This window comes from Calidris pugnax, unplaced genomic scaffold (genome assembly GCF_001431845.1).
Source record: "Calidris pugnax isolate Ruff unplaced genomic scaffold, ASM143184v1 scaffold44, whole genome shotgun sequence".
Taxonomy (NCBI): Eukaryota; Metazoa; Chordata; class Aves; order Charadriiformes; family Scolopacidae; genus Calidris; species Calidris pugnax.
In genome coordinates this window covers 4,135,819-4,157,313 of record NW_015094506.1, presented here as the reverse complement: position 1 = coordinate 4,157,313, position 21,495 = coordinate 4,135,819, and the positions used below count along the sequence as shown (strand labels likewise).

The 21,495-nt window shown below is 52.1% G+C and overlaps 1 protein-coding gene across 7 annotated transcripts; it reads right to left on the bottom strand.

The window, feature by feature from the left end:
• Window positions 1-6: 6 nt before the first annotated feature.
• Window positions 7-21,489, bottom strand: MGAT3 (mannosyl (beta-1,4-)-glycoprotein beta-1,4-N-acetylglucosaminyltransferase). Of its 7 annotated transcripts, XM_014963561.1 has the most exons (4): window positions 11,002-11,131; window positions 10,374-10,564; window positions 9,513-9,622; window positions 7-4,790 (listed from the first exon to the last, which is right to left on the bottom strand). In XM_014963561.1, the coding sequence occupies exons 3-4, from the start codon at window positions 9,524-9,526 to the stop codon at window positions 3,281-3,283; spliced, it is 1,524 nt and encodes a 507-aa protein (XP_014819047.1). In that variant the 5' UTR covers window positions 9,527-9,622; window positions 10,374-10,564; window positions 11,002-11,131; the 3' UTR covers window positions 7-3,280. The 7 variants fall into 7 exon arrangements, with proteins under 7 accessions (XP_014819047.1, XP_014819046.1, XP_014819052.1 ...); XM_014963560.1 differs by having other exon boundaries at window positions 10,374-11,134; XM_014963566.1 differs by lacking the exons at window positions 9,513-9,622; window positions 10,374-10,564; window positions 11,002-11,131 and adding an exon at window positions 21,483-21,489.
• Window positions 21,490-21,495: the final 6 nt, after the last annotated feature.

The following is a 21,495-nucleotide window of genomic DNA, read 5'->3' as shown; positions in this document are numbered from 1 at the left end:
AAACATGGACTGTTTTGGCCTTAAATCAAAAAATGTTTAAATGATTCTTGAGAAACAGAAAAAAAAAAAAAAAAAAAAAAGAGAATGCATTTACTCTGTAAAGCCCCTTCCTCCCACCACAACAGAAGTGTTTTAAATTTAATTTCCTAAGAATAAGGAAGTGATTAAGTCCAGTAGGAGGACAGGGCCAGAGTCCTGCAGAAGAGCTCCAGCACTGCTGTTACAGCAGGACCTTCTCCTCTCACCCAAGGAGACAGAAGAGAGAGGCAGTATGGAAGAGGAGGTGGAGAATGATGGAGCAAATAATGGAAGAAATGGGAGAGAAGGCAACAGGCTGTGCTTCAGGAATAGGACATCCAGATATTACTGCTGTGGGTTTAACTGAAAACCCCGAGATACAAAGGCCATACCTCAGTGATGAAAACTTGACTTGCAGTGCACTAAAAAATCCCCAAGGACACCCATGTACCAGAAGAACCCGCATCAGAGGACAGGCTGCTCCCACTATAGAAGATAACGAGGTGCAGCCCCAGCATGCACGCACTTTAGCCCTTGCTTCCATGGGGCTCTGGTGTTACCAAAGCACCCATGCAAAGACTGGCTTCTCTTTCTCCCTTATCTGCAGCAAAGCCTGGCACTGGGTTCATGGTGTTGTCACTAAGATAAGGCAAAGCCAAAGGTCTGAGAGCAGATCTCGGGCTCCCTTCCAAGAGTGAAAACGAGAAATAGCTTCTTCTTTCCATACTTTTCTGCTGCTGAACTCCACAACCTAACATACCTGCTCTCCTCCAGCTGCCTCTGGGGAAAGCACATCCCCTCATGCTGCTGCCTCAGTGCTACAGCTCTCACCTTGCTCAACACAGGCTCCTTCTTTCTCAGCTGGGTCCCCATCTCTCTATATTCTCTCTATGCCCAAGACCTTCACATAGGCACTTGGCACAGGGACCCCATGACTGTGAGAAGACTCCCTCCTGCTGCATCAACATGTCTGGACTTGAGAGAGCCACAAGGACCACGACTTCCCTTTGGGAGGAAGAGCATCCTGCCTACCAAAGTTTCTCCTTCCACTCAGTTCCCAAAGGGGTTTTTCTACCTGTGGGGAAGATACAGAAAAAGTGGGAACAGTAATTTAAAAAACAAAGACGACAACAACAACAAAAAAGAGGGTCCTTCAGTTCTTCTAAGCAGGCAATATGGCACATGAGATGTGGAAGGAGCCAAGATGAACTCCATCTCAGTTTGATCAGGAAAAGGTGTTCATCTTCATTCTGTTCCAGTCTCAGTCTTCTTAGGCAATCAAGTTATTTTTGTTGGTGTTTTTCACTTCTCTAGAGAGGGGAGTAGGAGGGGAAAAGAGAAAGATGCAGAGATAGGAATGAGGCACAAGGGCAGGAATGAGCTGGACAACACAGGAATATGGACCCTGATGGAGTGAGTTAATGGCAATGGAACCCCCACTGCTGCTTCAGCACAGCTGGCCTGATGTCAGGGTCACTCTTCTTTATGCCAGCATTTTCCTCCTCCTATATATGATCCTCACTTCTGGGCTTGGAACATGAGCCAGTTGTTCCACTGCAAGGCTAGAAGAGTGAGTATATCATGTTTTTCACCCTCTGCCCGCTACAGACCAGGCTCTGGGCACCCCGTCAAGCCATCTGCTAAGGAAGGGTGGTAAGGGTGGAGATGTGGATCTGCCTCCTCAATGAGCTGAATCAATCCAATACAGTGACAGGCCAGATCCTGACTACCCACCACTGGCAACTCTGAGCAGACACTGGCCCAACCAGCTGCAAGTAGTGTCCTCCTACATCCCCTCTCCTCTGCATGGTCTTGCCTGCATGGCCCAGGTTATACATGTTCTCTGGATTGCACGATGCTCCCAAAACAGTCTGCCCATGGCCCATTTCTTCACAAGCTCCTTCACACCTTAAGGGCAGATGGATGGATCCTGTGCCTTCACAGGCTTTGTGTTTCCCCACAATACCCGTTGCTGACTCAGAGCTTTGCCCTTCTCCTCTCCCTTTTACCCTACAGCAAGGAGAAATAGCCAGCACATACAAGCAGGAGCCCCACATCAGGCACAGCTTGCAGGGTTGCAGAGGCAGCCAGAGAGGCACACAACAGTCCCACACATATAGCACTGCTATGCAGAGCCAATGCTCTCCCTGGCCCCCTGAATTCCCCAAAAAAGTCATCCATGCTGAGACGAAGGTCACAGCTTCTGGATCCCACCATTTCCTGAAAGCACGCACACCCAAACCCGCCTATGTCCCCTTCCCCCCCAGTACTGGCAACGAACCCCCACGTGCATACCAAACCCATGCATGTTAGCACTCATGCACATAGGAAACCATGCACTTGTAAACATACACTCCCATCATCTGATTAAGTCCCTGCAGCTCATCCCAGCCCCAACAGAAGCACGTACTGCAGGGAAGATGCTTCAGCTTCTGTGGGCCAAGCCAGTGCAGTGTTGTGGGGGCAGGGGTGACAAAGGACTTAAAAATAAAATAAAAATAATAATTAAAAAAAAAAAAAAAGGTCAGCTTTCTCCTCCGCTTCCCATCTGCCTGCTCCAGGACTGGTAGAGCATCAGGCCAAGACACAGCCCTGGACAGATGCATTAAGCCTGCGGGAGGAGGACGCATCTTGGGGAAAAAAAAAACTTGGAAGCAACGGATTTCCCTTCCCCAAAATACTCTTCAAATATAGAGGTATAAAAAAAAAAAACCAACAAACGCATACTGAGATGCTTTTGCACATTCACTCATCCAAAAAATGCCTGTGACACACATCTGCACACGTGACCACTCAACATCAGTTTGTGCCTGCTGACTCACACGCTCACTGAATAGCCCAGGCTCGCATCTGTGCTTGCTCCGATCCACAGAGGATGAGGGTGGATGGGAACAGCTGCCCTCTTTCCCCGTGGGACCCTCCCAACCTCCCCCGGAGGAAAATCCGCCAGCTGACTGCAGAGATTCTCTCCAGCCAGCGGGAGAGGTCTGGGAGATGCAGGAAAGTCTTTATGCTACTTCCAGAGGAGGTCCCCAACATCTCTCCTCCTCCTGCTCTTCACACGACTGAGGAATTCACATCCCCAGGGTCACCTTGGGATGAAGAGAAGAAGAGAAGGAAGGGAGGGAGGGCAGAGACCCCGGAGAAATGGCACACCCCACCCAGAACCAAACAAAACAAAAAAAAGAAAGGAACAGATGAAAACATCCGACTCTTTCCTTTTGTTGTGAAGTCCTGATTTCCCACATGAGCCCCGGTGGCCTCAACCAGTGCCCTCCACTTTTCGGTAGGGGTTCTCCAACAAGTAGCGGAACCGCTGGTAGTTCTTGAGCAGGTACTTGGGAGCATACATCTGCTCCTTGGGGTCGGCAGGGGGATACTCCTGCGTTGTACCATCAAACCAGCCACCAGTCCGGATCAGCTCCCGGATATAATTGAGGTCTCGTTTATCCTCATAGTCACCCCAGCGGGGGAAGTCCCCGTTCTGGGCCGACACCAGTTTGAAGTAGATCCCCTCTGGGGTGAAACACCAGGAACAGTGCCAGCCAGCAAAGTGGAGGGGGCTGCCCAGTGACCACTGCACCAGGATGTGTCCCGTGCTGTTCTCATACTGCCGGAAGCCAGGCATGGTGTAGTACTCGCGGCGCCGCAGACGGATCCCGTCAGTAGCATAAACAGCCTGGAGCATCCCCATGGTGCAGCCCGAGACCACCTCCAAGGTGCCTGGTTGCTTCCAGAAGAAGCCGTAGAGCGACTTGCGCATGTGAAAGGCGAAGGGCTCCGTCCAGCCGTCGTAGAGCTTGAGGAAGAGCACGCCATCGCGGGCCGGGATCTCATCGGCATCATCAATGATGAAGACGTCGTCCGGGCGCAGGTTGCGGAGGCGAGAGACGCCGTCCCGGGTGAGAAAGGTGCGCAGGTAATCGTCAGCGATCCAGCCATCCTGGCGGCCACCGGGGGGGAAGTGGTCCAGGAAGACGTAGAGCAGTTTGTGGCGGATGTAGTCGAAGGAGCCATTGAGGAGCATCTCGCGGAACTTGAGGGGCCGCGGCTCTCCATAGGCCGTGAAGTTCGACTCGCACACCACGAAGGCGTCCACCACGTCTCCCAGCTCGTGGAAGCGGACATCCAGCAGGTCAAACTCATGGTTGACGTTGATAGCGTTGATGACCCGCCGGGGGACCTCCCGCGGCACCAGGCGGTCCTTGGTGGGCAGGTTGGAGTACTGGACCACGGTGGGGACCCCGCAGCTGGGGCCGTGCCAGCCCGGCAAGCACACGCACTCCACCCACTTGCGCCGCTTGGTCCCGGTGGCGCTCAGTGGCTTGCGAGCCGGCCGCCCCGACGCCGCCCCATCTGACCGCTCCTCAGGCCGCCCTCCCACGGGTGGTTTCTCCAACACCTTGGTGCCTGGTTTAAAGCAAACGCCACCAGCTTTGGTACGGACAAAATATTCCGTTGTGTCTTCCGGCAGCACAAACTCCACCTTGTGCAGCTCTTCGCTGGCTCTGCTGGGAGGCAGGGGCTGGAGCAAGGGGGAGTGGGAGTAGAGGGGGGTGCGGAGGAACTCAGCGCCCCCCGGCTCAGGGCTGACCTGAGGTGTGACGGGGGCATTGTTCCAGAAGAAGCTGGAGACGAGGTTGGGACTAAGCGAAGCCAGCTCCCGGGGGAAGGTGACATAGGAAAGGGCCTTGAGGAAGTGCAAGAAGGAGATGAGGCAGAGACCAGCCATGCAGAGAGTCAGAAAGAGCTTATGGCGTCTCATCTTCATCCTGTGGAAAAGCCATGAAAAGGAAAGTCACATTCAATAGTTACCGAGGTGCAAAAAGTTTCTATTGAGTGGTAGAAAGACAGGTTGGGGATGGCAGAAAGCTGGTCCAAACTCAGCACGCACCTTTCGAGACTTGAACCCAAGAACTACTCCCTCCACCCCCTGCTGTCTTCAGCGGGCTTTTTGCCTCAGCTGGGTTACACCAAGCTGAACCTCGTCTAGATCAGTCACAGCCTTATAAACTCAGAGATAAGAAAGGCAGTGGCGACAGGGTAGAAAGACAGGAAATTCAGAGTAACAGGAATTCATGATCTAGTGAACTCACCGCGCTTGGCAGATTTGTCCCTATCCATTGCTGGAAACAAAATGAACGTAAACCTCCTCTGGCCCTGCATCACCAGAGGCTTGGGAGAAGATGAAGAGAGTGCAGAGAGCAGGCGGGATGAGGCAAGAGTAGGGAGTACACGGTTGAAACATGACCAGCGTAAAAGGCAGTTTTAAAGGACGGAGATCACTAGCCAGGCTGCCAGAATCAGGAAAACACCTAACGCTCCCCAGATCTTTTCAGTGTTTGCTCAACACACACCTTAAAAACACCCTTGCTCTTAGGAAATGCTACTCAAGTTCACATGGGGAACAGGAAAAAATAAAACAATTAAGGTTTTATTAAGAGTAAAAGTGACAGCAATTAAGGTGCTGTCACTTTTACTCTTCTCCCGTGCTTCTCAAGTCCGCTGTATCTCCAAATACTGCCCTTTGCTTTTTTTTTTCTGTGTACCAGATGCTGAAGGTTTTTTTGCATCTGGATCAAGGTGGCTAAAATAAATGCCTAGCTGTCTCCACTGGTAATACTGTGCCATCATGTTGGATCTGTGTCAGGCCAGCAAGAAGCCAGTGGTGCAGAGCCCTTCCCTCCACACAACATGAAATACTGTCTTCATCCTCTCCCTGTGCCACCTCCCCTCCTCCAGCCCAGGCAGGGAGCACAGAGCTGCTGTCAGGCAGAGAAGTGATTGAAGACTACAATCCAGAAAAAGGACCAAAAAAAAAAAGAGAGAAAGAAATAAGCTCACCCAATGCTTCGCCAAGGAAAAGGAGAAGAGGTGCTCGCCTTCTGCTGTTTAGGGAAGGGAAGGTTGGGGCGAAGGTGGGCAAGGGAACAAGGTCACCCAAAAGCCCTTTGTAACCCAGAGGCTGTCCTCTTCTCCCCAGGGCATGAGACCCTCCATGCAAAGAGGTAGAGAACCCCTCTGAGATCCGCACACCCACCGCTGTGGCCCCTCCACACCACGCTGCACCACGGCAGCTCTTTGCCCCGGCACCTTCCTCCTCCCAGGGCCAAAGTTCCCGAGAGGCACCACACACCCCATGCCATCAGCTATAAACCCTCCAACCCAGCGCGCAATGCTGCTGGAGACGCCTTCGCAGGAGTAGTCCCACCTCCTTGGGGGACACGGGGGAGCCGCTCCATGCCACCAGCACCCACACAGGGGCTGTCCCACTCCCCTGCCATGGGGCTCCTCATGGCCAACACGTGTACCCCGTGTGGGAGCAGAGGGAAGAAGCACCCAGCCCGCTCCCACTGCTTCAGAGGGTATTAAGTAAAACACAGCAAAGCACGTTTACTGATTAACTTGGAGGGTATCTAATACTAAAGTGAAAAGCCATAAAGCATTTAGACAGATGGCAACTGCCCAAAGGAAAACATATCTGGCGCTCTACAGATGGCTCCGATACGGACTCTGGTAGAGCAGCTGGTTGTCCAAGGTTACACCTTACAGCTCAGCAACAAGCGTTTCTGGGCACCTCGTGGTCACCTTTTTAGTGAGAACCACCAACGCCATCCCTCATGCTCAGGTGGCAGGGTGAGGAGTCCCACATCAAGCTCTGAAGGGGCGGACTGCAAGCCTGAAGCTGGTGGAAGAGTTACAGCATTGCCACGAGAGTGGAAAAAAAAAAAAAATTAAGGAAGAAGGAAATGGCAGCTCTCTTCATGGGACCACACTGGGGCTGTCCCTTGCCTCCTGCACCCACCTGCCACAGCCTCACAGCCTGGTCTCACATGGCTGGTCATGGCCCGGCTGGTGGGAGACCATCTGTGTGGTGGCCCAGCCATGAAGGTGCTGGATGCTCTCTTGTTCAAAGCCACAGAGGACCATCCTGGGGCTCGCTGTCAAGCTTTCTTCATAGGGGCAAAACAAGAGGTCCCTGAGAAGCATTTTGAGTCCAGGTTTTGTTTATTTTAGTTCATTTAAGGTTCCATTAATATCTTGCTGGAGCAGTGAGCTTACTTGCAAGGTAGAGGAGTATTCAGTGCCTTTTCCTTACACATCATCAGTTTTTGCTCTGTCTTGAAGTATGGGGAAGAGAAAGGCATGAGGAAGCTGAAAACACTAAATTAGCAGCAACTGGCTGACAGGAAAACGTGTCCCTCACTGGTAAATTAGTACAGCTTTCTCCAGTCAGGTGTCCTATGCTTTCTCCAAAGTGTTACCTCCAGACATCAGGTTGCTCTCTCAGATGCTGAAACCTGGGTGAGATCAACAACTAGCCCACTCTATAAGGCAATGCCAATGGCTGCCAGGTACTGCTGGTTTCACTCCAGTTCCTACAGGACACACAAATGCAAGGCAGCCAGCTTCCTCTGGGCCAGCCCAGGACAGGTGCTGGAGGAGTCACATAAGGCACATCTCCATCTTCTTCCCAGATGGCTGTGATGCTCCACATGCCACAGTAGATTCCCAGACAAAAGGTCGTAACTCTTGACATTCAACAAACTGCTTCGCTTTCTGGGATGTGGTGTGCCGTGTCAACACAGCAGGGCACACGGTTCTGGGAAGTAAAGCGTATTTTCCCTGCTTGACATTTGCATACATCAGTATGAGTCAGGTTCAGCCAAGGGCTCTGCAGCTCTTCACCCGCTGACCAGCCTGTTACTGCTGCCTGCGCCTGGGAGAGCCGGGCTGGGGCACACAGCCCTCCCTGCAGCTCTGCCAAAGCAAGCTGGCCCTGCAGTACCCTCTGCTGTTTTGCTGCTGATATGTCCCAGGAGCCAAGTTTCACCTCTCAGTCACCTTGGTTAGGGAGTGGGAACACGGACCCATTTCCTATCCCCTCCTAAAAGGGAGGAAAGCAAAGCACCAAGCTGTGTCCTCTTCCAAAACCTCTTCCCTGGGAATCACCTTCGTTCTCACATGCCAGGGATTCCTCTGCTGGGGAGCAGAGAGAGCTCATGCACCCTTGGGTGGGCAGAGATGCTAAAAAGCATCACATATCCCTTCCCATATCCTCTGATCAGTGCTGCAGTGAAAGATGTGTCTTTCGAGTGGTAGCTAATTGGAGACAAAGGCCAGCAGGGGAGGGAGATGTTATTACCCACCTTCCCCATCCAGAACATTTACGTGTGGTGGAAATGAGAAAGGAGGTACCAGTCAGGGACACATCTCAGCTTGTCATAAAAGAGCCCAGCTGCTCTGTCACAAAGCAGCCATCAGTTACCAGGAACACAGAAAACAGCAAGAAGAGATATTTCCCTTTTGACAATTTTGAGTTAGGAGGGGGAAAAAAGTCAACTTGATCTCAGGGAGAGTGATCAAGTTGCTGTCAGGTTAAAAACAACAGCAAGGGAAAAGCTTTAATGTTCAAGTAGAAGAAAAAGCCAGAAGAAGCATGGACATTCGGCTCCATTAAGACAAAGCTCTTTAGGGAACATGCAGTTATAAACCACTTCAGCAACATTCAGACTCAGCAAGAGAAGCTGAAAGCTCCTTTTTGTAAGGAATCCCTTTGATACTTCCTTGCTTGAAGAAGTTATGTCTCTGCCATGCAGGGGAAGGGCTTTCAGAGGAGGAAAGCTAGAAGTGGTATCCATCTGAGTTATCCCCAGGCACCTGTTACCGTTTTACTTTGCCATTATATCAAGTGACCAGTTGATTTATACCATCCTGAAATCATATCCTGATTTTCAAGGAGCCAGAGAGAAAGATATGCACTGCTAAGAGCTGGCAATTCACCAGTCCTAATGTTCTCTTCTGGAGGAGGCTGGCAAGAGGCCATGCAACAGGCCACTGGATGCACGGTATCCTGCATTCCGTCCCGTTAGGGCACGGGACTCAAGACTCCACAGACCTCTCCTGTGGTTACAGGAGAAAAGCTGCTGAGGAGGACAAGTCAGAAGCTTCTGTTTTTCCCCCAATACAGAGACGCTCATCTCCTCTGCCTAAAGTTATCCCATAACACCCATGCAGTAACATATTTGCCCATCACTCAAGACACTTCCCCACAAGGCAACAATTCAAATTAGAATTGCTTTCACGCAGCAGATTAAAATCCAACATGACTTCCATCCCCCACTCCACACTGAGGGCCAAATTCTCTCTCTCTGCTCCAGCTAGAGACAAATGAACAGGCTCCACACCTCTGAAGTACGAGTCTACCTGCCATCCACAGGGCACAGGCATCACAACACACATCGGGGTCACAGTACCTCAAAACACTCCAAGACCCCAAGTTACTTTTGTCCTGCAAGCATCCACAAAAGTAAGGAGAAACCATAAATCCTACTATTTGTCTACCACTGAAGTGGGACTAGCTCAGGGACAGCAGGACTGTGCTTTGCTTAAGGATAGAACTAGAGAAGATTATCCTACAAAGCTGGACAGCAGGGAAAGTGGAGAAAAGCAGGATGTACCAGAAGGTAGCTAGGGCTCAGCGTTTCTCTCACATGAAGGATGCCATGGTGTTTTCAGGGACGGTGAGCTAGGAGGATGTCAGCAGGTTCTGGCAGAGTCACAGTACAAGGTGGTTTGAATGCAAGCAGGTCCATGTCGGCTTCTGTTCAAGTTTCAAGGACAGAAGACACAACATTCTTCCATGACCTTCGTCAAGAGCTGCTGCCTACAGCACTAATGCAAAACAGCAATACCTCATGCTACGTGTTTCCTTTGCAGCTTCGAGGCAAGTGACCACAAGGTGCGACTGAGTTACTACCAGTGCAACCAGCTGGAGCAAGCCATCCAGCAGTTACTCTCCAAATAAGGTCAGGCTTAAGGAGAGCCAGGCTTGCTCCTAAGCACCTTCCCTCCCTTTCAACAGGGAGGTGAGCAGAGATATAAGGTGACCACTCTTTTAACAGGGTGCCACCATAGCATCCATTTGACTTCCAGAGCTGCCATCCACATACCACTAATGGGTGTCATCAAGCCAGGAAGAAAACTGGATGGAGGAAAATAAAATAAGACAGCTAAAGGGTGAATCTATGCAAGGCTAAGGTGAGGCTGGCCAGGGAAGGGTGAGAGCACTGCTGAGAAACCAAGATGATGCCTTCACCTTCCCACTGAAGGGATATATATGATATATACATGATATATATCGTATCAACCACAAACCTCAGTATTGTGTGCAATGCCTTGCTAGACCTCAACTGACCTGAAGTATCTGTGGTCAAAAAGAAAACAGATGTCTTCTCCTATATGCTTTTTTAGGAAACCAAAGTGTTCTATGCCAGTAGCGACAATCTGCTGCTTACAGAAGTCAAGACAGATGCAATGCAAAGCCTCCAGCTTGAAGTACTGTGGTTGCTCACCTCTTCAACTCCTGGAAGCACAGCACCTTTGGATTTCACGCTTTCCATGGGCTTTCACTTCTTCAAGTATTCTCTCAAGTGTCTCGTCCCACTCCTTGGTTATTTTAGATGCCACAACTCCAAGGACAGCGAGATAGCTGTACACTCTGGGACACAGGGGTTCTTAACCTTCCCTACAGAGCACATGGGACCTGGAGATAAAGTTATCTTTGTAGACAGGATTTTGGCTCAAGGTTGATCTTCAAGAAGTCAGCAGAATAGACCAGCATCTGAACACCTTCAGAGTCCATTATAAAACCCTCCACTCGAACAGATTGTTCTTGCTATAACTGCCATAATACTAATAGCAGTATAATTATATAATTCTCCAGCCCCCGGCTTAAAAGAAGATCTGCTCAGAGAAGACTAGAAAAGTCTACTGAAATCCAATAATGGCCTATGAGACACCAATTTAATTTTATCCAGGAAGTACTTGGACATCACAAGAGCACAGTACTGCATGCTAAAGAAAACTTCAAGCTGAATTTCCAACTCCACTGGAATCTATCAAATATTCTTCTCAGTATCCTTAAGCTGTACTGGGCTCCCTTGTAACTAATGTCCTCTCTCCAGATATAGCCAGTCTCACCAAATTCTCATGGATCCAGAGATGCCTCAGCACACTCTGATCCTTCAGACGCTCTCAGAAGCCAGTTTTAGTTTCTCAGCACCACTAGTCTAAGCATTCTTTCCGCCAGAGGACAGGTGGCACTTCTCCTATCCTCTTCTCTCCTTCACTTATGCCTGATATCCTGGAGGAACTCTTCCTCAACCCTGCTTACTGCCTCCTCAAAACATCTGGTTCCATGAAAACTGTTCTGTTCCACGAAAACTGGCCCTGGAGATTGCATCACCACTTGGCTCCAAGATCGGGTCTCTCAGGACATCAGAGGGTGAGCTGAGGCACTGCTCGTTGCACTCTGCAGTACACACATACCAAGGATGCAAAGCCCTTCTCCCAGCTAAATACAGTACTGCTGCTCCTCAAGTGTGCAAGGGTTAGAGCCGTGCGAAGTGGAGCTGGCTAGTTCTTTTGCTCCCTGACTTTGGTGTCTTACAGGGAAGGAACGTTCCATCACGAGACAAGGAACAGGAAAGGAAAAAAGGGACAAAACTACACAAAAAAAAAAAGCAACTTATGTCCTCAGACAGGCCATGGGGTAATCGGAGAAGTATGTGAGAACTCCCAGCTAGTCCCGGTGTCTTGCAGAGAGGAACAGGACAAAACCATTTTGTCTGAGGAAAAAAGAAAATGACGATTTCGGAGACCTCAAGTGAGGCGTGTGGTTAACACAGGCTGTTGTTTCCTAGGTTCTCTCCCCTCACTCACCACCTTCACAGCTCACCACCCCTCGGTTGTATGAATTCAAGTTGTCAATCGTATGAAGGTCTGCTTTGTAAAGCCAAGCCAGCAGCAAATCTAACTGGGTTAAAAATAAACTTCAAGAAAAGTGCCTAGGCATGGGAACAAGCAGCTGACCAGCAGAAGCTTTCTAATTTATTTCACCAGTTTACTTCTCACCAAAGCTGTGGATTGTGTAGATACATCCTCAAACACTCAAAATTACAGAACTTTAAGCACTGTTCAAATGCCACAAGCTCGCTAACTCCTCCCAGCAGCATCAAGGAAGAAGCACATCTCAAGGAGGGATCTGGAAGAAGCAGCAGAAGGTAACTGCTTTCAAAGCAGACTCTGGCAGACAGTCCATGTACACCAAGCAAGCAGAGCAGAAGGCACGAATCCTGAGAGGAGCACCAAAATGGGCCATCAAGATTTCCCTCAGAGCTGAGGGCCCATGGGTGAAAAGCAGACCATGCACAATAAACACTGTGCAAAGGAAAGCAGAAGAGCTTCTGGGGACCAGGTGACAGCCCAAGCAAGAGGGAGATGCAGGTGGAACAGCCCAGAAGAAGGTGAGGTGGGTGCCCCGTGGGCCAGGCATGAGGCAGTTAAAGGAGGAAAGAGGCAAGAAGTGCTTGATGCCATGGTGATGGGCAGAGCACACAGACAGGCAGAAACCACGTTGCCTCCAGCTATTTTTGAAGCGGGTGGCAGTTGTTTGTGCATCCCCGGGATAAAAGCTCTCCAAGACGGATCGGATCGAGGAGGGGAGTAATTAAACCCCAGGAAGACAATAAGTAAAGCAAGGCCATGGAACAGCAGCAAGATCCTAGTGGCCATGGAGAAGAGCTGGCCCTCCATCCCCGCCCTCCTTCCTCCCCCATCCATCACCAACCACTTGGGGTTTGGCAGAGCACTCACTTTCCCACAGTAGCCGATCTATTACTGTTTGGAAGAGCCTTCCCAGCCTCTTCCTTCCCCCTCCTCCCCTCCTTTCAGGCCACAGGGGTCCCGTTTGGCAGCCCCCGGATCCCCCTCTTCTCTGAATGTCTGGTGACCAGCCAATCCCATGCAAAGAGCATTAACCCCTCTTCACCGGGAACAGCCGGAGAAACCTGACTCCATGCTGAGAGGTTTCTCCAGGGTGTCTCTCCCTCCTTCTCTCCTCCCCATCCCCGACACCCCCCCTTCTCCTCCTCCTTTTGCCTCTTTCCCCTTTCTTTTTATTTCTCAAAAAACTAACTCCAGCCCTGGGAGTGTCACGTCTTCCCGAGAACGTTACACGTACCCATGGGAATTTTTCTTGGATAAGAACAGACCCTTATTTATTTGTCTCTTCTTCCTTTGTTCTTCATTTCCTCTTTCAAGACTTAGGCAAGACCTCGACACAGTGCCGCCTGGATCCCCCGCTGCCACTTCACTTTGTTATTATTTTTGGAAAGAAAGCGCTGATAGGCAGAGAGCTCTTCACTGCCTTGCCCCAAGGCAGGAGTGCATCAGCCTGGACTCCCGCCTCTGGGGTGGGCAAAGGGCTCGGGGGCTCCGCAGAGCACCTCGGGCTCCGGCTTGCAGAGTCAACCCCCCTGTTTTATGTAATCCTTCTGATTGCAGCATCACAGCCCCTCGGATTAAATCCACACGAATCAAATCTTCGGCAACGGCTCTATGCCGGTAACAGGCATATGGCACCACGAAAAGGGGCAGTTTCCCAGAATGAAATCAAAAGCCTCCTAATGCACTTAACTCAGGGTCACATAAATCTCTCTTCTGCCTCCCACAGACGGCTGGATCTTGTTTACAGGCATTGCAGCAGGCCTGGGTCTCAACAATATGTTTACTTCTTCTGCACAAACATTCCCTTTCACTAGGCAAAGCAGTACCCTGATCTCCAGATTAAACCAAGCAGGAAGGACCGGGAGCAGGTCTATGGGGAAAGAGGGAGAGTGCTAGTCTTCATCAGTGAAATCAAATGCCATCCTGGACATCAGACAGGTTTTGCGACCGTTTGTCCTTGCATTCTTCCCCCAGATTGCCTTATTTCTTGGGAAGGACGAGGAGGAATTTTGCATTTGGCCAGCTGCCGGTGGCCCTGACAAGAGGTAAAAACATTCGATGAAAGAATGGGTTTTGTTTCAGGCTGAAGAACCCAAGGGTCAGGTGTCAGGTGGGACAGCACAGCTTGCCCAAGGCACATCTGGTGATTGTCTGGCCAACTCTTCCCAAAATGCAAAAGCCACAAACTGACACTGTGCAGATAAAAGCAGGGAAGCTGAGCATTTCTGTTCAACAGTACAGTAGATAGAGCCGTTTACTGCCACAATCACTTGATAACAAGCCAAGTTCCTTTCCTTCTCCGCTCTCATCCCTTTCCCTGCCCTTTGAGGTCTTCAGTAACACATTTATATTGAAATCTAACTGTTTCTGAGAAGTCAGCTGCCACAGCCAGGTCAGAAAGGAAGGAAAGGAGGAAGACAGAACTAATGTGTAAGCACACCATGAAAACTGGTGGTGAACGAGAAGGATGTGCAAGACCAGGTGGAGAGCCACGGTCACATTGAAGTTCACCAGGACATGCACAGCAGGAGCAGGACAGCCCATCCACACGGTCCAGCGATCTGCCACAGCAAGGCAGAGGGCCAAGGGGCATTAAGCTCATACGTAGCCGGGGAGGGTGCTCAGCCCAGCCAGCTCATCTTCATGATGCTCCTCTGCTGCATGAGTCTGAAAAACACTGCCCTAGCCTCCCTCTACCCTCAACTGGTTGCTCTGCAGGGTTTAATCACTGAGAAATAACAGGAGTTTCAGCTGCGCAGTTTGCTGCTCAACCACCTGATCTTTCAAGTCTTCAGGTCCTGATGATCTCTTGTAAAGTCCAATGGACCGTGTCATGCCAAAGCTAAAAAACACTTTGGCAGGACAAGATGGGCCTTCAGGAGGAAAAAAAAAAAACAAACCTACTCTCAAGCACCTGAATATTTTACAGAGCAGTGCCAATGATCCCTGCCCCAGATCCACAGCACTGTAATTGAGTCAGGGACCAAATCCAAGCACCAGATTCGCTGTCTCCAGTTTGACACCACCTCTTTACTGCAAAGACAAGGCTCCGAACTCAGGAACCTCTCACACAGTCCCAAGCCAAGAAGATGCTCCACAGTACCACACACCTGAGTGATACAGAAGCCAGAACTGGATTTCAGGTGCATATGCAAACAAACATGGGCAGAAAGGAAACCCACAGCACTTCCCCATCATTAAGCCATAGACTCTGGATGCCTGACAACCTCCCCTTCCCTCCCCCCCCAGCACTCACGGGAAGCGAGAAGACTCTGTTCCAGAGCACAACTGCACTATAAATAATTCAAGAGATTGATAAATTATGCAAAAGCAATCCCGTCGTCCCCTTGGCCAAGCTGAATGCAGGTGTGGTCAACCCTGGCTCCAAAAGTTGCTGCTAGATAGGGATTTTTGAGGCCACAGAGGCTCGGTGCCAATAGCACATATCTGAGAGCACAATGGCCACTTGCTAACAGTCAGACCCGCACCAAACAATGGCACGACGGGAGGCATCTGGGGACACGGGGCCGGCGGGGAAACGGCGATTCCTTTAAGCCACCTCTTCTCCAGAGACCTGACACGGCCCCCCAGGAGAAAAAGCAGCAAATCACATCCCCTTGGTAGATCTCGCCTCCATCGGTCGCGGGCAGCTGGCGAGAGCTGAGGCCGGTCAGCGCTGACACAGGGAGGTGGGGAGGAAAGGACTGTTAGAGCAGGTGGGAAGGAGAAAAGGGAATGGAAAAAAACCCCATCTGGAGGCAGTGAAGAAAGAATGGGGTTTTTTTTTGCTAGCACAAATAACGCAGGAGGAAGGCTGAGCCAAGAGCAGAGAGAATCATGCTCTGCTTTTCTGCCCCACTCCTTTGCCATCAGGAGGTATTGCCTCCCATGAGTATCGGGGTGACCAGGGTTTTTCCCCTTAGCGATGGGGTCATTAAACAACAGCCCCCATCACTCCAGGGCACCCCTTCTCCCAATTTATGTTTTCCCATTGCTCTCCTTCAGGGCTGCCCTCGTGCTAGGAGCTCCAGGAGAAGAGGGCTCCCTCACACGCAGCGAGCTTCATCCGCTCTCAGACCCTCCTCCCAAAACCCCTACCCTCACCCGGCTCCTGCAGCCTCCGAGGTCTCCCCCTGCCCAACATGCTCAGTCTGCACAGGCCTCCCTCCTCCTCCTCCTCCTCCTTTTCCCCGCTGGCTGGCCAGATGCATTCGTGCCGGTGGAAGGAAGAATAGAAAGTGCTACCACAGCCCTCTTCTTCAGCCTTGGCACAACCCGCTTAAAAAAAATAAATCTCAGGGCTCCCAGCTTACCTTCCCCTTCTTTCTTAAAGGGCTCAGCGTCCAGGAGAGAGACTCCCTTTCATGTCTCTTTGCCATGCTGCCTTCTCTTGCTTTCTGCTCCAGTGTCTGCACGCCAAAACAGGGGATCCTAACGCAGATAAAGTCAGCATAGCAGATACCTGCCTTTAGATCACAGGTTTCACAGCTGCTGAAGACGTTATGCAGCAGGTCTAATTTGCATTAGTCTTTCGGCACGCTTCAAATTTGCTCGCTGCAGCTTTTTGGTAGCATGCAAGACACACGCAGCGATATTCCAAAATAAAAATTACCCCTCAAAGCCTTAAAAAAGATGACGGAGTCTGATTCTGCTGGCTAACCCTGGCCCAACCTGTAAGGATTTACACACCCAGGGGAAAACGGCACTCCCAGGGAAAGGCAGCGGGGAGCTGGGATTATAGATTAGGCAGCAGATCAAGGCGGAGGCGATAGCTGCGGTGAGAAGGGCTGCAGCATCCAAGCAGCGACTAGAAAAAGTTAATGATAACCCCCAGCTCACCACCTGCACCCAGCCATTCCCCGGGATTTCCAAGAGGGACGGAGGTGAATCCAGCATAGGAAGTGTCATGATTGAGTCACCGCTCTCCTGCTGAGCCCCGGCGTGTGCCACCGGGCACGTCGCATCCTTCCTCCCTGCCCCGGTCTCCCTGGGTGGGACCCAGGAGAGACACCTTTCTACACCAGTTAAGGGGCTTGCCTGATTAAAAGAAGCTTGATGGGCTGCTTCGAGGCCCTTGGAGAGAAACCTTGTGGTAAAATGCAAGGCAGATGATCCCCCAGCAAGAGGAGGTGCCCCTGCTGCCTGCCTCCGGACAGCCACTGCCACCTCTCCTGCTGTTTGCGCTTGTGTGTTTGTTACAGGCTGAAAAAGACTGCTGGCAGAGCTCAGTTTGGTCATACCCCACAGCCAGGGATGATTTAAAACAACAAAAAACAAACAAACGAAAACACACCACCAAACAAACCCAAAAACCCCCGCTTATTTAAATACAGACCCGGGAACTCCCCTGGCTGGGGAAACACCTAGGGAAGCCCTTCACTGAGTTCATCAAGCTGCCTACTCAACCGGGCAGGGGGGAATCTCTTGGTATGAAAGACCAAGGCCCCCACAGCAAGCAGCTCAGGTAACTTTTGCTATCCCAAAGCGGGGAATAATCACTTCCTAAATCACGGCTCAAGAACAAGCCCTCACTTTTTGTAACGCAGCCAGTTCCCTTCGTGCCTCTTCCCTCAGCCAGCCCGATGAAAGGTGGGAGCGCAGCGCCGCGCTCCCTTTCACCCATCAGCTCTACCAGGCAAGTTTGAGCCCAAAAATACACCTGCCCTGCTCCAGGTGTTTGGAGGTATCAAGAGTAGGAGGTACCTGTTGTGCTTCACGAGGAGCTTGAGGGAAGTAAAGGGTTTGCACTGCAGGGAGCGCAAAGAAGTCAGAAAAAGAAGGTAAAGAAATCATGTTTCTGCCTTCCCGAGAGCTGCAGCCAGAGTCCATTTCACAGGGATGCAGGCATGGGGTGCTCTTGTGCACCCCACACCCCTGCTCCAGCACACAGCATCTCCTCCCACCTCCTCCAGGAGAAGGGGGAACTCAGCACCTCTGGGACTGCAACTCTGCCCTGGGACAAGCACCCGGTCCTGGCACCCCACACAGTATTGCTACTGGATGCCCACAACCCCACGTTTGACCCCTCCACATGGCTCTGCCAAGGCTCCTCAAGGCCAGCCTGTGGCACGGACCCAATGCCACAGTCCACGTGTGCACTGCAGACACGTCACCACCTTACCAAGAACATCCAGGATGGGGAACAGCAGGCATTCCTCAGACGTACACCTGTATCCCCTTGCATTGCACTGCCCCACGTACCTATCTTCCCCAAATTTCACATTTCACTGTAACGCTTTGCTGTGGTACTACAAGATACCATCTCAGCATCAGTGCAAACGCGATGCAGCCCGACCTTTTGTTGCAGAGCTGGGGGGTGAGACAGTGACAGTAGGGAAAAGCAGGTGGGGACAACCAGCCACGCTCTTCTAGAGTCAGGGCTGGTAACATGAACCAGCCCTTTGAGGCACCTTACACTGACCTAAAGATGTGAAGATGCCTCTTGTGCCAGCCAGTACCCCCTCCGCCTTCCTCTCTGCCAGAGTTATTGTCAGCTGTACCAGCCTTCGTTAGCACCACCTCCTCCAGCTACATCCCACTGATTGGGTCACAGATTCCAACAATGTACAAAGGGCTCATTTTAGAGCAACTAACCCCACCTAAAACCTAATCAGCCTTTAGGAATGAATGCTGGCCCAGCTTGCCACATCTATCTATCACCAAATTCCCCCACTTCTTCCCTCCACCTTTGTGATCCACTGCAGGGGCCTGGGGGGGAGGCAGGAGGGGGGAAGATGCCAATTTGTGATAGCAGGTGCACCTTAATGATGCTATTCTCAAGACAGGAGGAAGCTCAGACACAGCAAAGCTGAAAACCCAGATACCAACCCTGCCACGAGACAGAGTTTATCTCTGCTGACAGGTCAAAGCAAGGGAGGGACAGAGAGAAAAACCTGTCTGTCCTAAGGTGTCCCCCACGCGCTGAACGAGCACAATAACATCTACACCCACTGTCCTGATCCACCGCTGTACCCATGGCTGCTTAAGCACGCCACATTTATTGCAGGCACAAACTCTACAAGAGGGCATGGGCTGCATGGGGAGTGTGCCCACCGGGACCCGTGGGCATGGCTACATGCACCCAGCAAACACCCACCCACGTCTGCCACACGGGCACCCCTGAAAGGCATGCAATAAGCACCTTACACCAGCCTGACAGGCCACAAAGTCACACCGTACTTAACCACCGGTTGCACGTGGCAGGAGGAGGAGGAGGAGAGAGGTAAACGCAAGGCGTACAGGAACCGCACAAGCACACCAACTTCACAGGTAGGGTCCCCAGGCAAACACATCCGTGCTTTGCTGGTCTGGGTTAAGCAGGCTCTGCGACCACAGAGCAGCCCCAGACCAGCTGTCCCTGACTCAGGTTGGGCACAAATACTCTAGGTAGATGTTTACAGTTGCAAGCATCCCCTGAAGGTAACATCTGTGGAAATACACACGCTATTTTCCACTTCCTCTTCTTGCCCTCCTTGCTAAGGCAACCCCCGCGCGCCACGCAGGCAAGTTTCATTTTTCCAATCTCACCTGCATTTGCAGGGAGGGAGGCAGGTTCATCCCTTCAACCCCATTTGGAAGTGGTCCCCCACCTTCTGGGCACCTCTGATGGAGATGAGCCTCAGCAGCACCTAGGACCAAAGGCGTGCCAGCTTGAAAGGCAGCAGCTGGGCCACCGCCCTAGGAACAGGGCAAAAAAAAAAATCTCACCTGCAGCTAGCCAGAATCCCTCCCCTCTCCTCGGGATATAATTGCCATATCCAGGGCATTAATAAACAAGCTATGCAGGTATAACTGAGAGTCCTCGCAGGGAGGGAACGTTATACCTTGCAGTGAATTTCTTACCACTACTGCAAAACCACCTGAGGGTGTAGAGGACCTATAAATCTTTGAGGGACTTTTATGACATGCAGTGGTAGAGTCGCAGCTTCGCTCCTCTTCTGCGGTTCGCAATGGCTTTCATTCAAAGCCTGCTTTATAACACTACAGGGAGGCTGGAGGCTCCCCAGGAATAGCTCAAAGGACAGCTCTTCTCCCACCCCTGCTCGGCAGACGTGCTCCCAGCACTACTACCAAAGCTGAAAAAACAGCACAGGTGCTACAGCTGGGCTGGGGGGCTTTAGAAACTGGAGGTGTGCTGAAGGTTGGGGGCCCACTGGTTTTCCCTCCCCTGTGAGATGGCTCTGCACTGTCTGAGGGTCAAGCAATGGCAGGTCCTGCTTGATTTCAGCTCTTCTCAGAGGAGCAGCAACCATGCTCCAGCAACAGGGACTTGCAAGTGCTTCCTAAATCATGGGCTCCAGTTGGACTTGTACACCACTTCTGCAGGTAGGATCCACAGAGCCACCCTCCGGGGAAGGGGCCTGAGAAGTTCCTGCTGACTCACAGCCTTCTGGGGTGGGGGGAGACAGGGGCAGGAGTAGGCGGGAATTTGAAATTCAGTCTGCACGAGGCTGGAGGTTCCTGGTGACTCAAGTCATACTTGTTAGCAGTGGTGCCACTGTTTTCACGGGCTTGAACTTCCCACTCAAGGGGAGGGATCTGGAGTTCACTGGAAAGCCATTCTCCGGGAGGGGGGGCACCCCCACCGTGCACTGGAGACAGGGGCTGGCTCCCTCCTGACCCGAGCTCTGCCCTGGGGTGGGAGAGGTGCAAGACCCCAGTTTCGGTGTGGGAAACAGGCAAGGCTCCCGAGCGACCCGGGCGCAGCTCACAGAAACGCAGCCTGTGGAAATCCCCAAAGGAAAACCAGGGATTGAGGCACCGACAGGAGCCTCTCTCTCCATCCCGCTCCGCGCTCCCTCCCTTGCAGAGCTGTCTGAGCAAGTCTAGAGCTGCAGCAGATGCCGTCTTCTCCCATCACCCTTGTCACGCTCACCCAGGGAGGCAAAACTCTCACAAGGACAGAGCTACGCCAGCCTGTGCCACTCCAGCAGGACACACAGCTATTTCCATCCCACAACCAACCTGACAGCCCCGCACGAGCGAGGAGAACTTGGGTGCCCACCTCCCATCGCAGCCAGCCCCCATCTGACATGGGGAGGGAGCAAGGGGGAGAGGGGATGTTTGACGACAATCGCACACATATATTTGTATGTATGCATGTATGTATGTTTTCCCTCCCACGCACACACTCCTGTTACTCCTCTCTCGCTTGCTGCAGGCTTGGCACGCATCCCCAGCCCGTGCCCTCCTCGCAAGAGCCGAGCATGGGCAGCAGATGGGCCTTCGCTGCAGTGCCCCGGCCGGAGGCTGCCTCCATCCCCGGCCAGCCCGCATCTGCGGGCAGGGGGCCGCCAGCATCGCCTCCCTCCTCCCCAGCGCCGATGCTCCCTAGCAGGGGATGCCGGGATTATGGGGGGGCGTGGAGATAGGGGAGGGGGGGGGAAGAATAAAAAAAAATAACACTAATATAAATAAATAAGGAGCGGGAAGGCGGGGGAAGCCTCTCCGGCAGTGCCCGCAGGGGATGACGCCGCACCCCCGGGGCCCAGAGGCACAACTTGCAGGTGGCGCCAGCAATGTAGATGGGGGGGGACACCACACCGGACCGAGGGGGGTCCCGCCGCTGCCCACCGCCCCCGGGGTGGCTGCTCCACCGGGGAGGGCGGGTGTGCGCTGCCCCCCGCCCCGCCGCCCGCCCGCCCGTTCGCTCTTTCTCTCTGTCGGTCACTCACCCCCGGCCGGCGC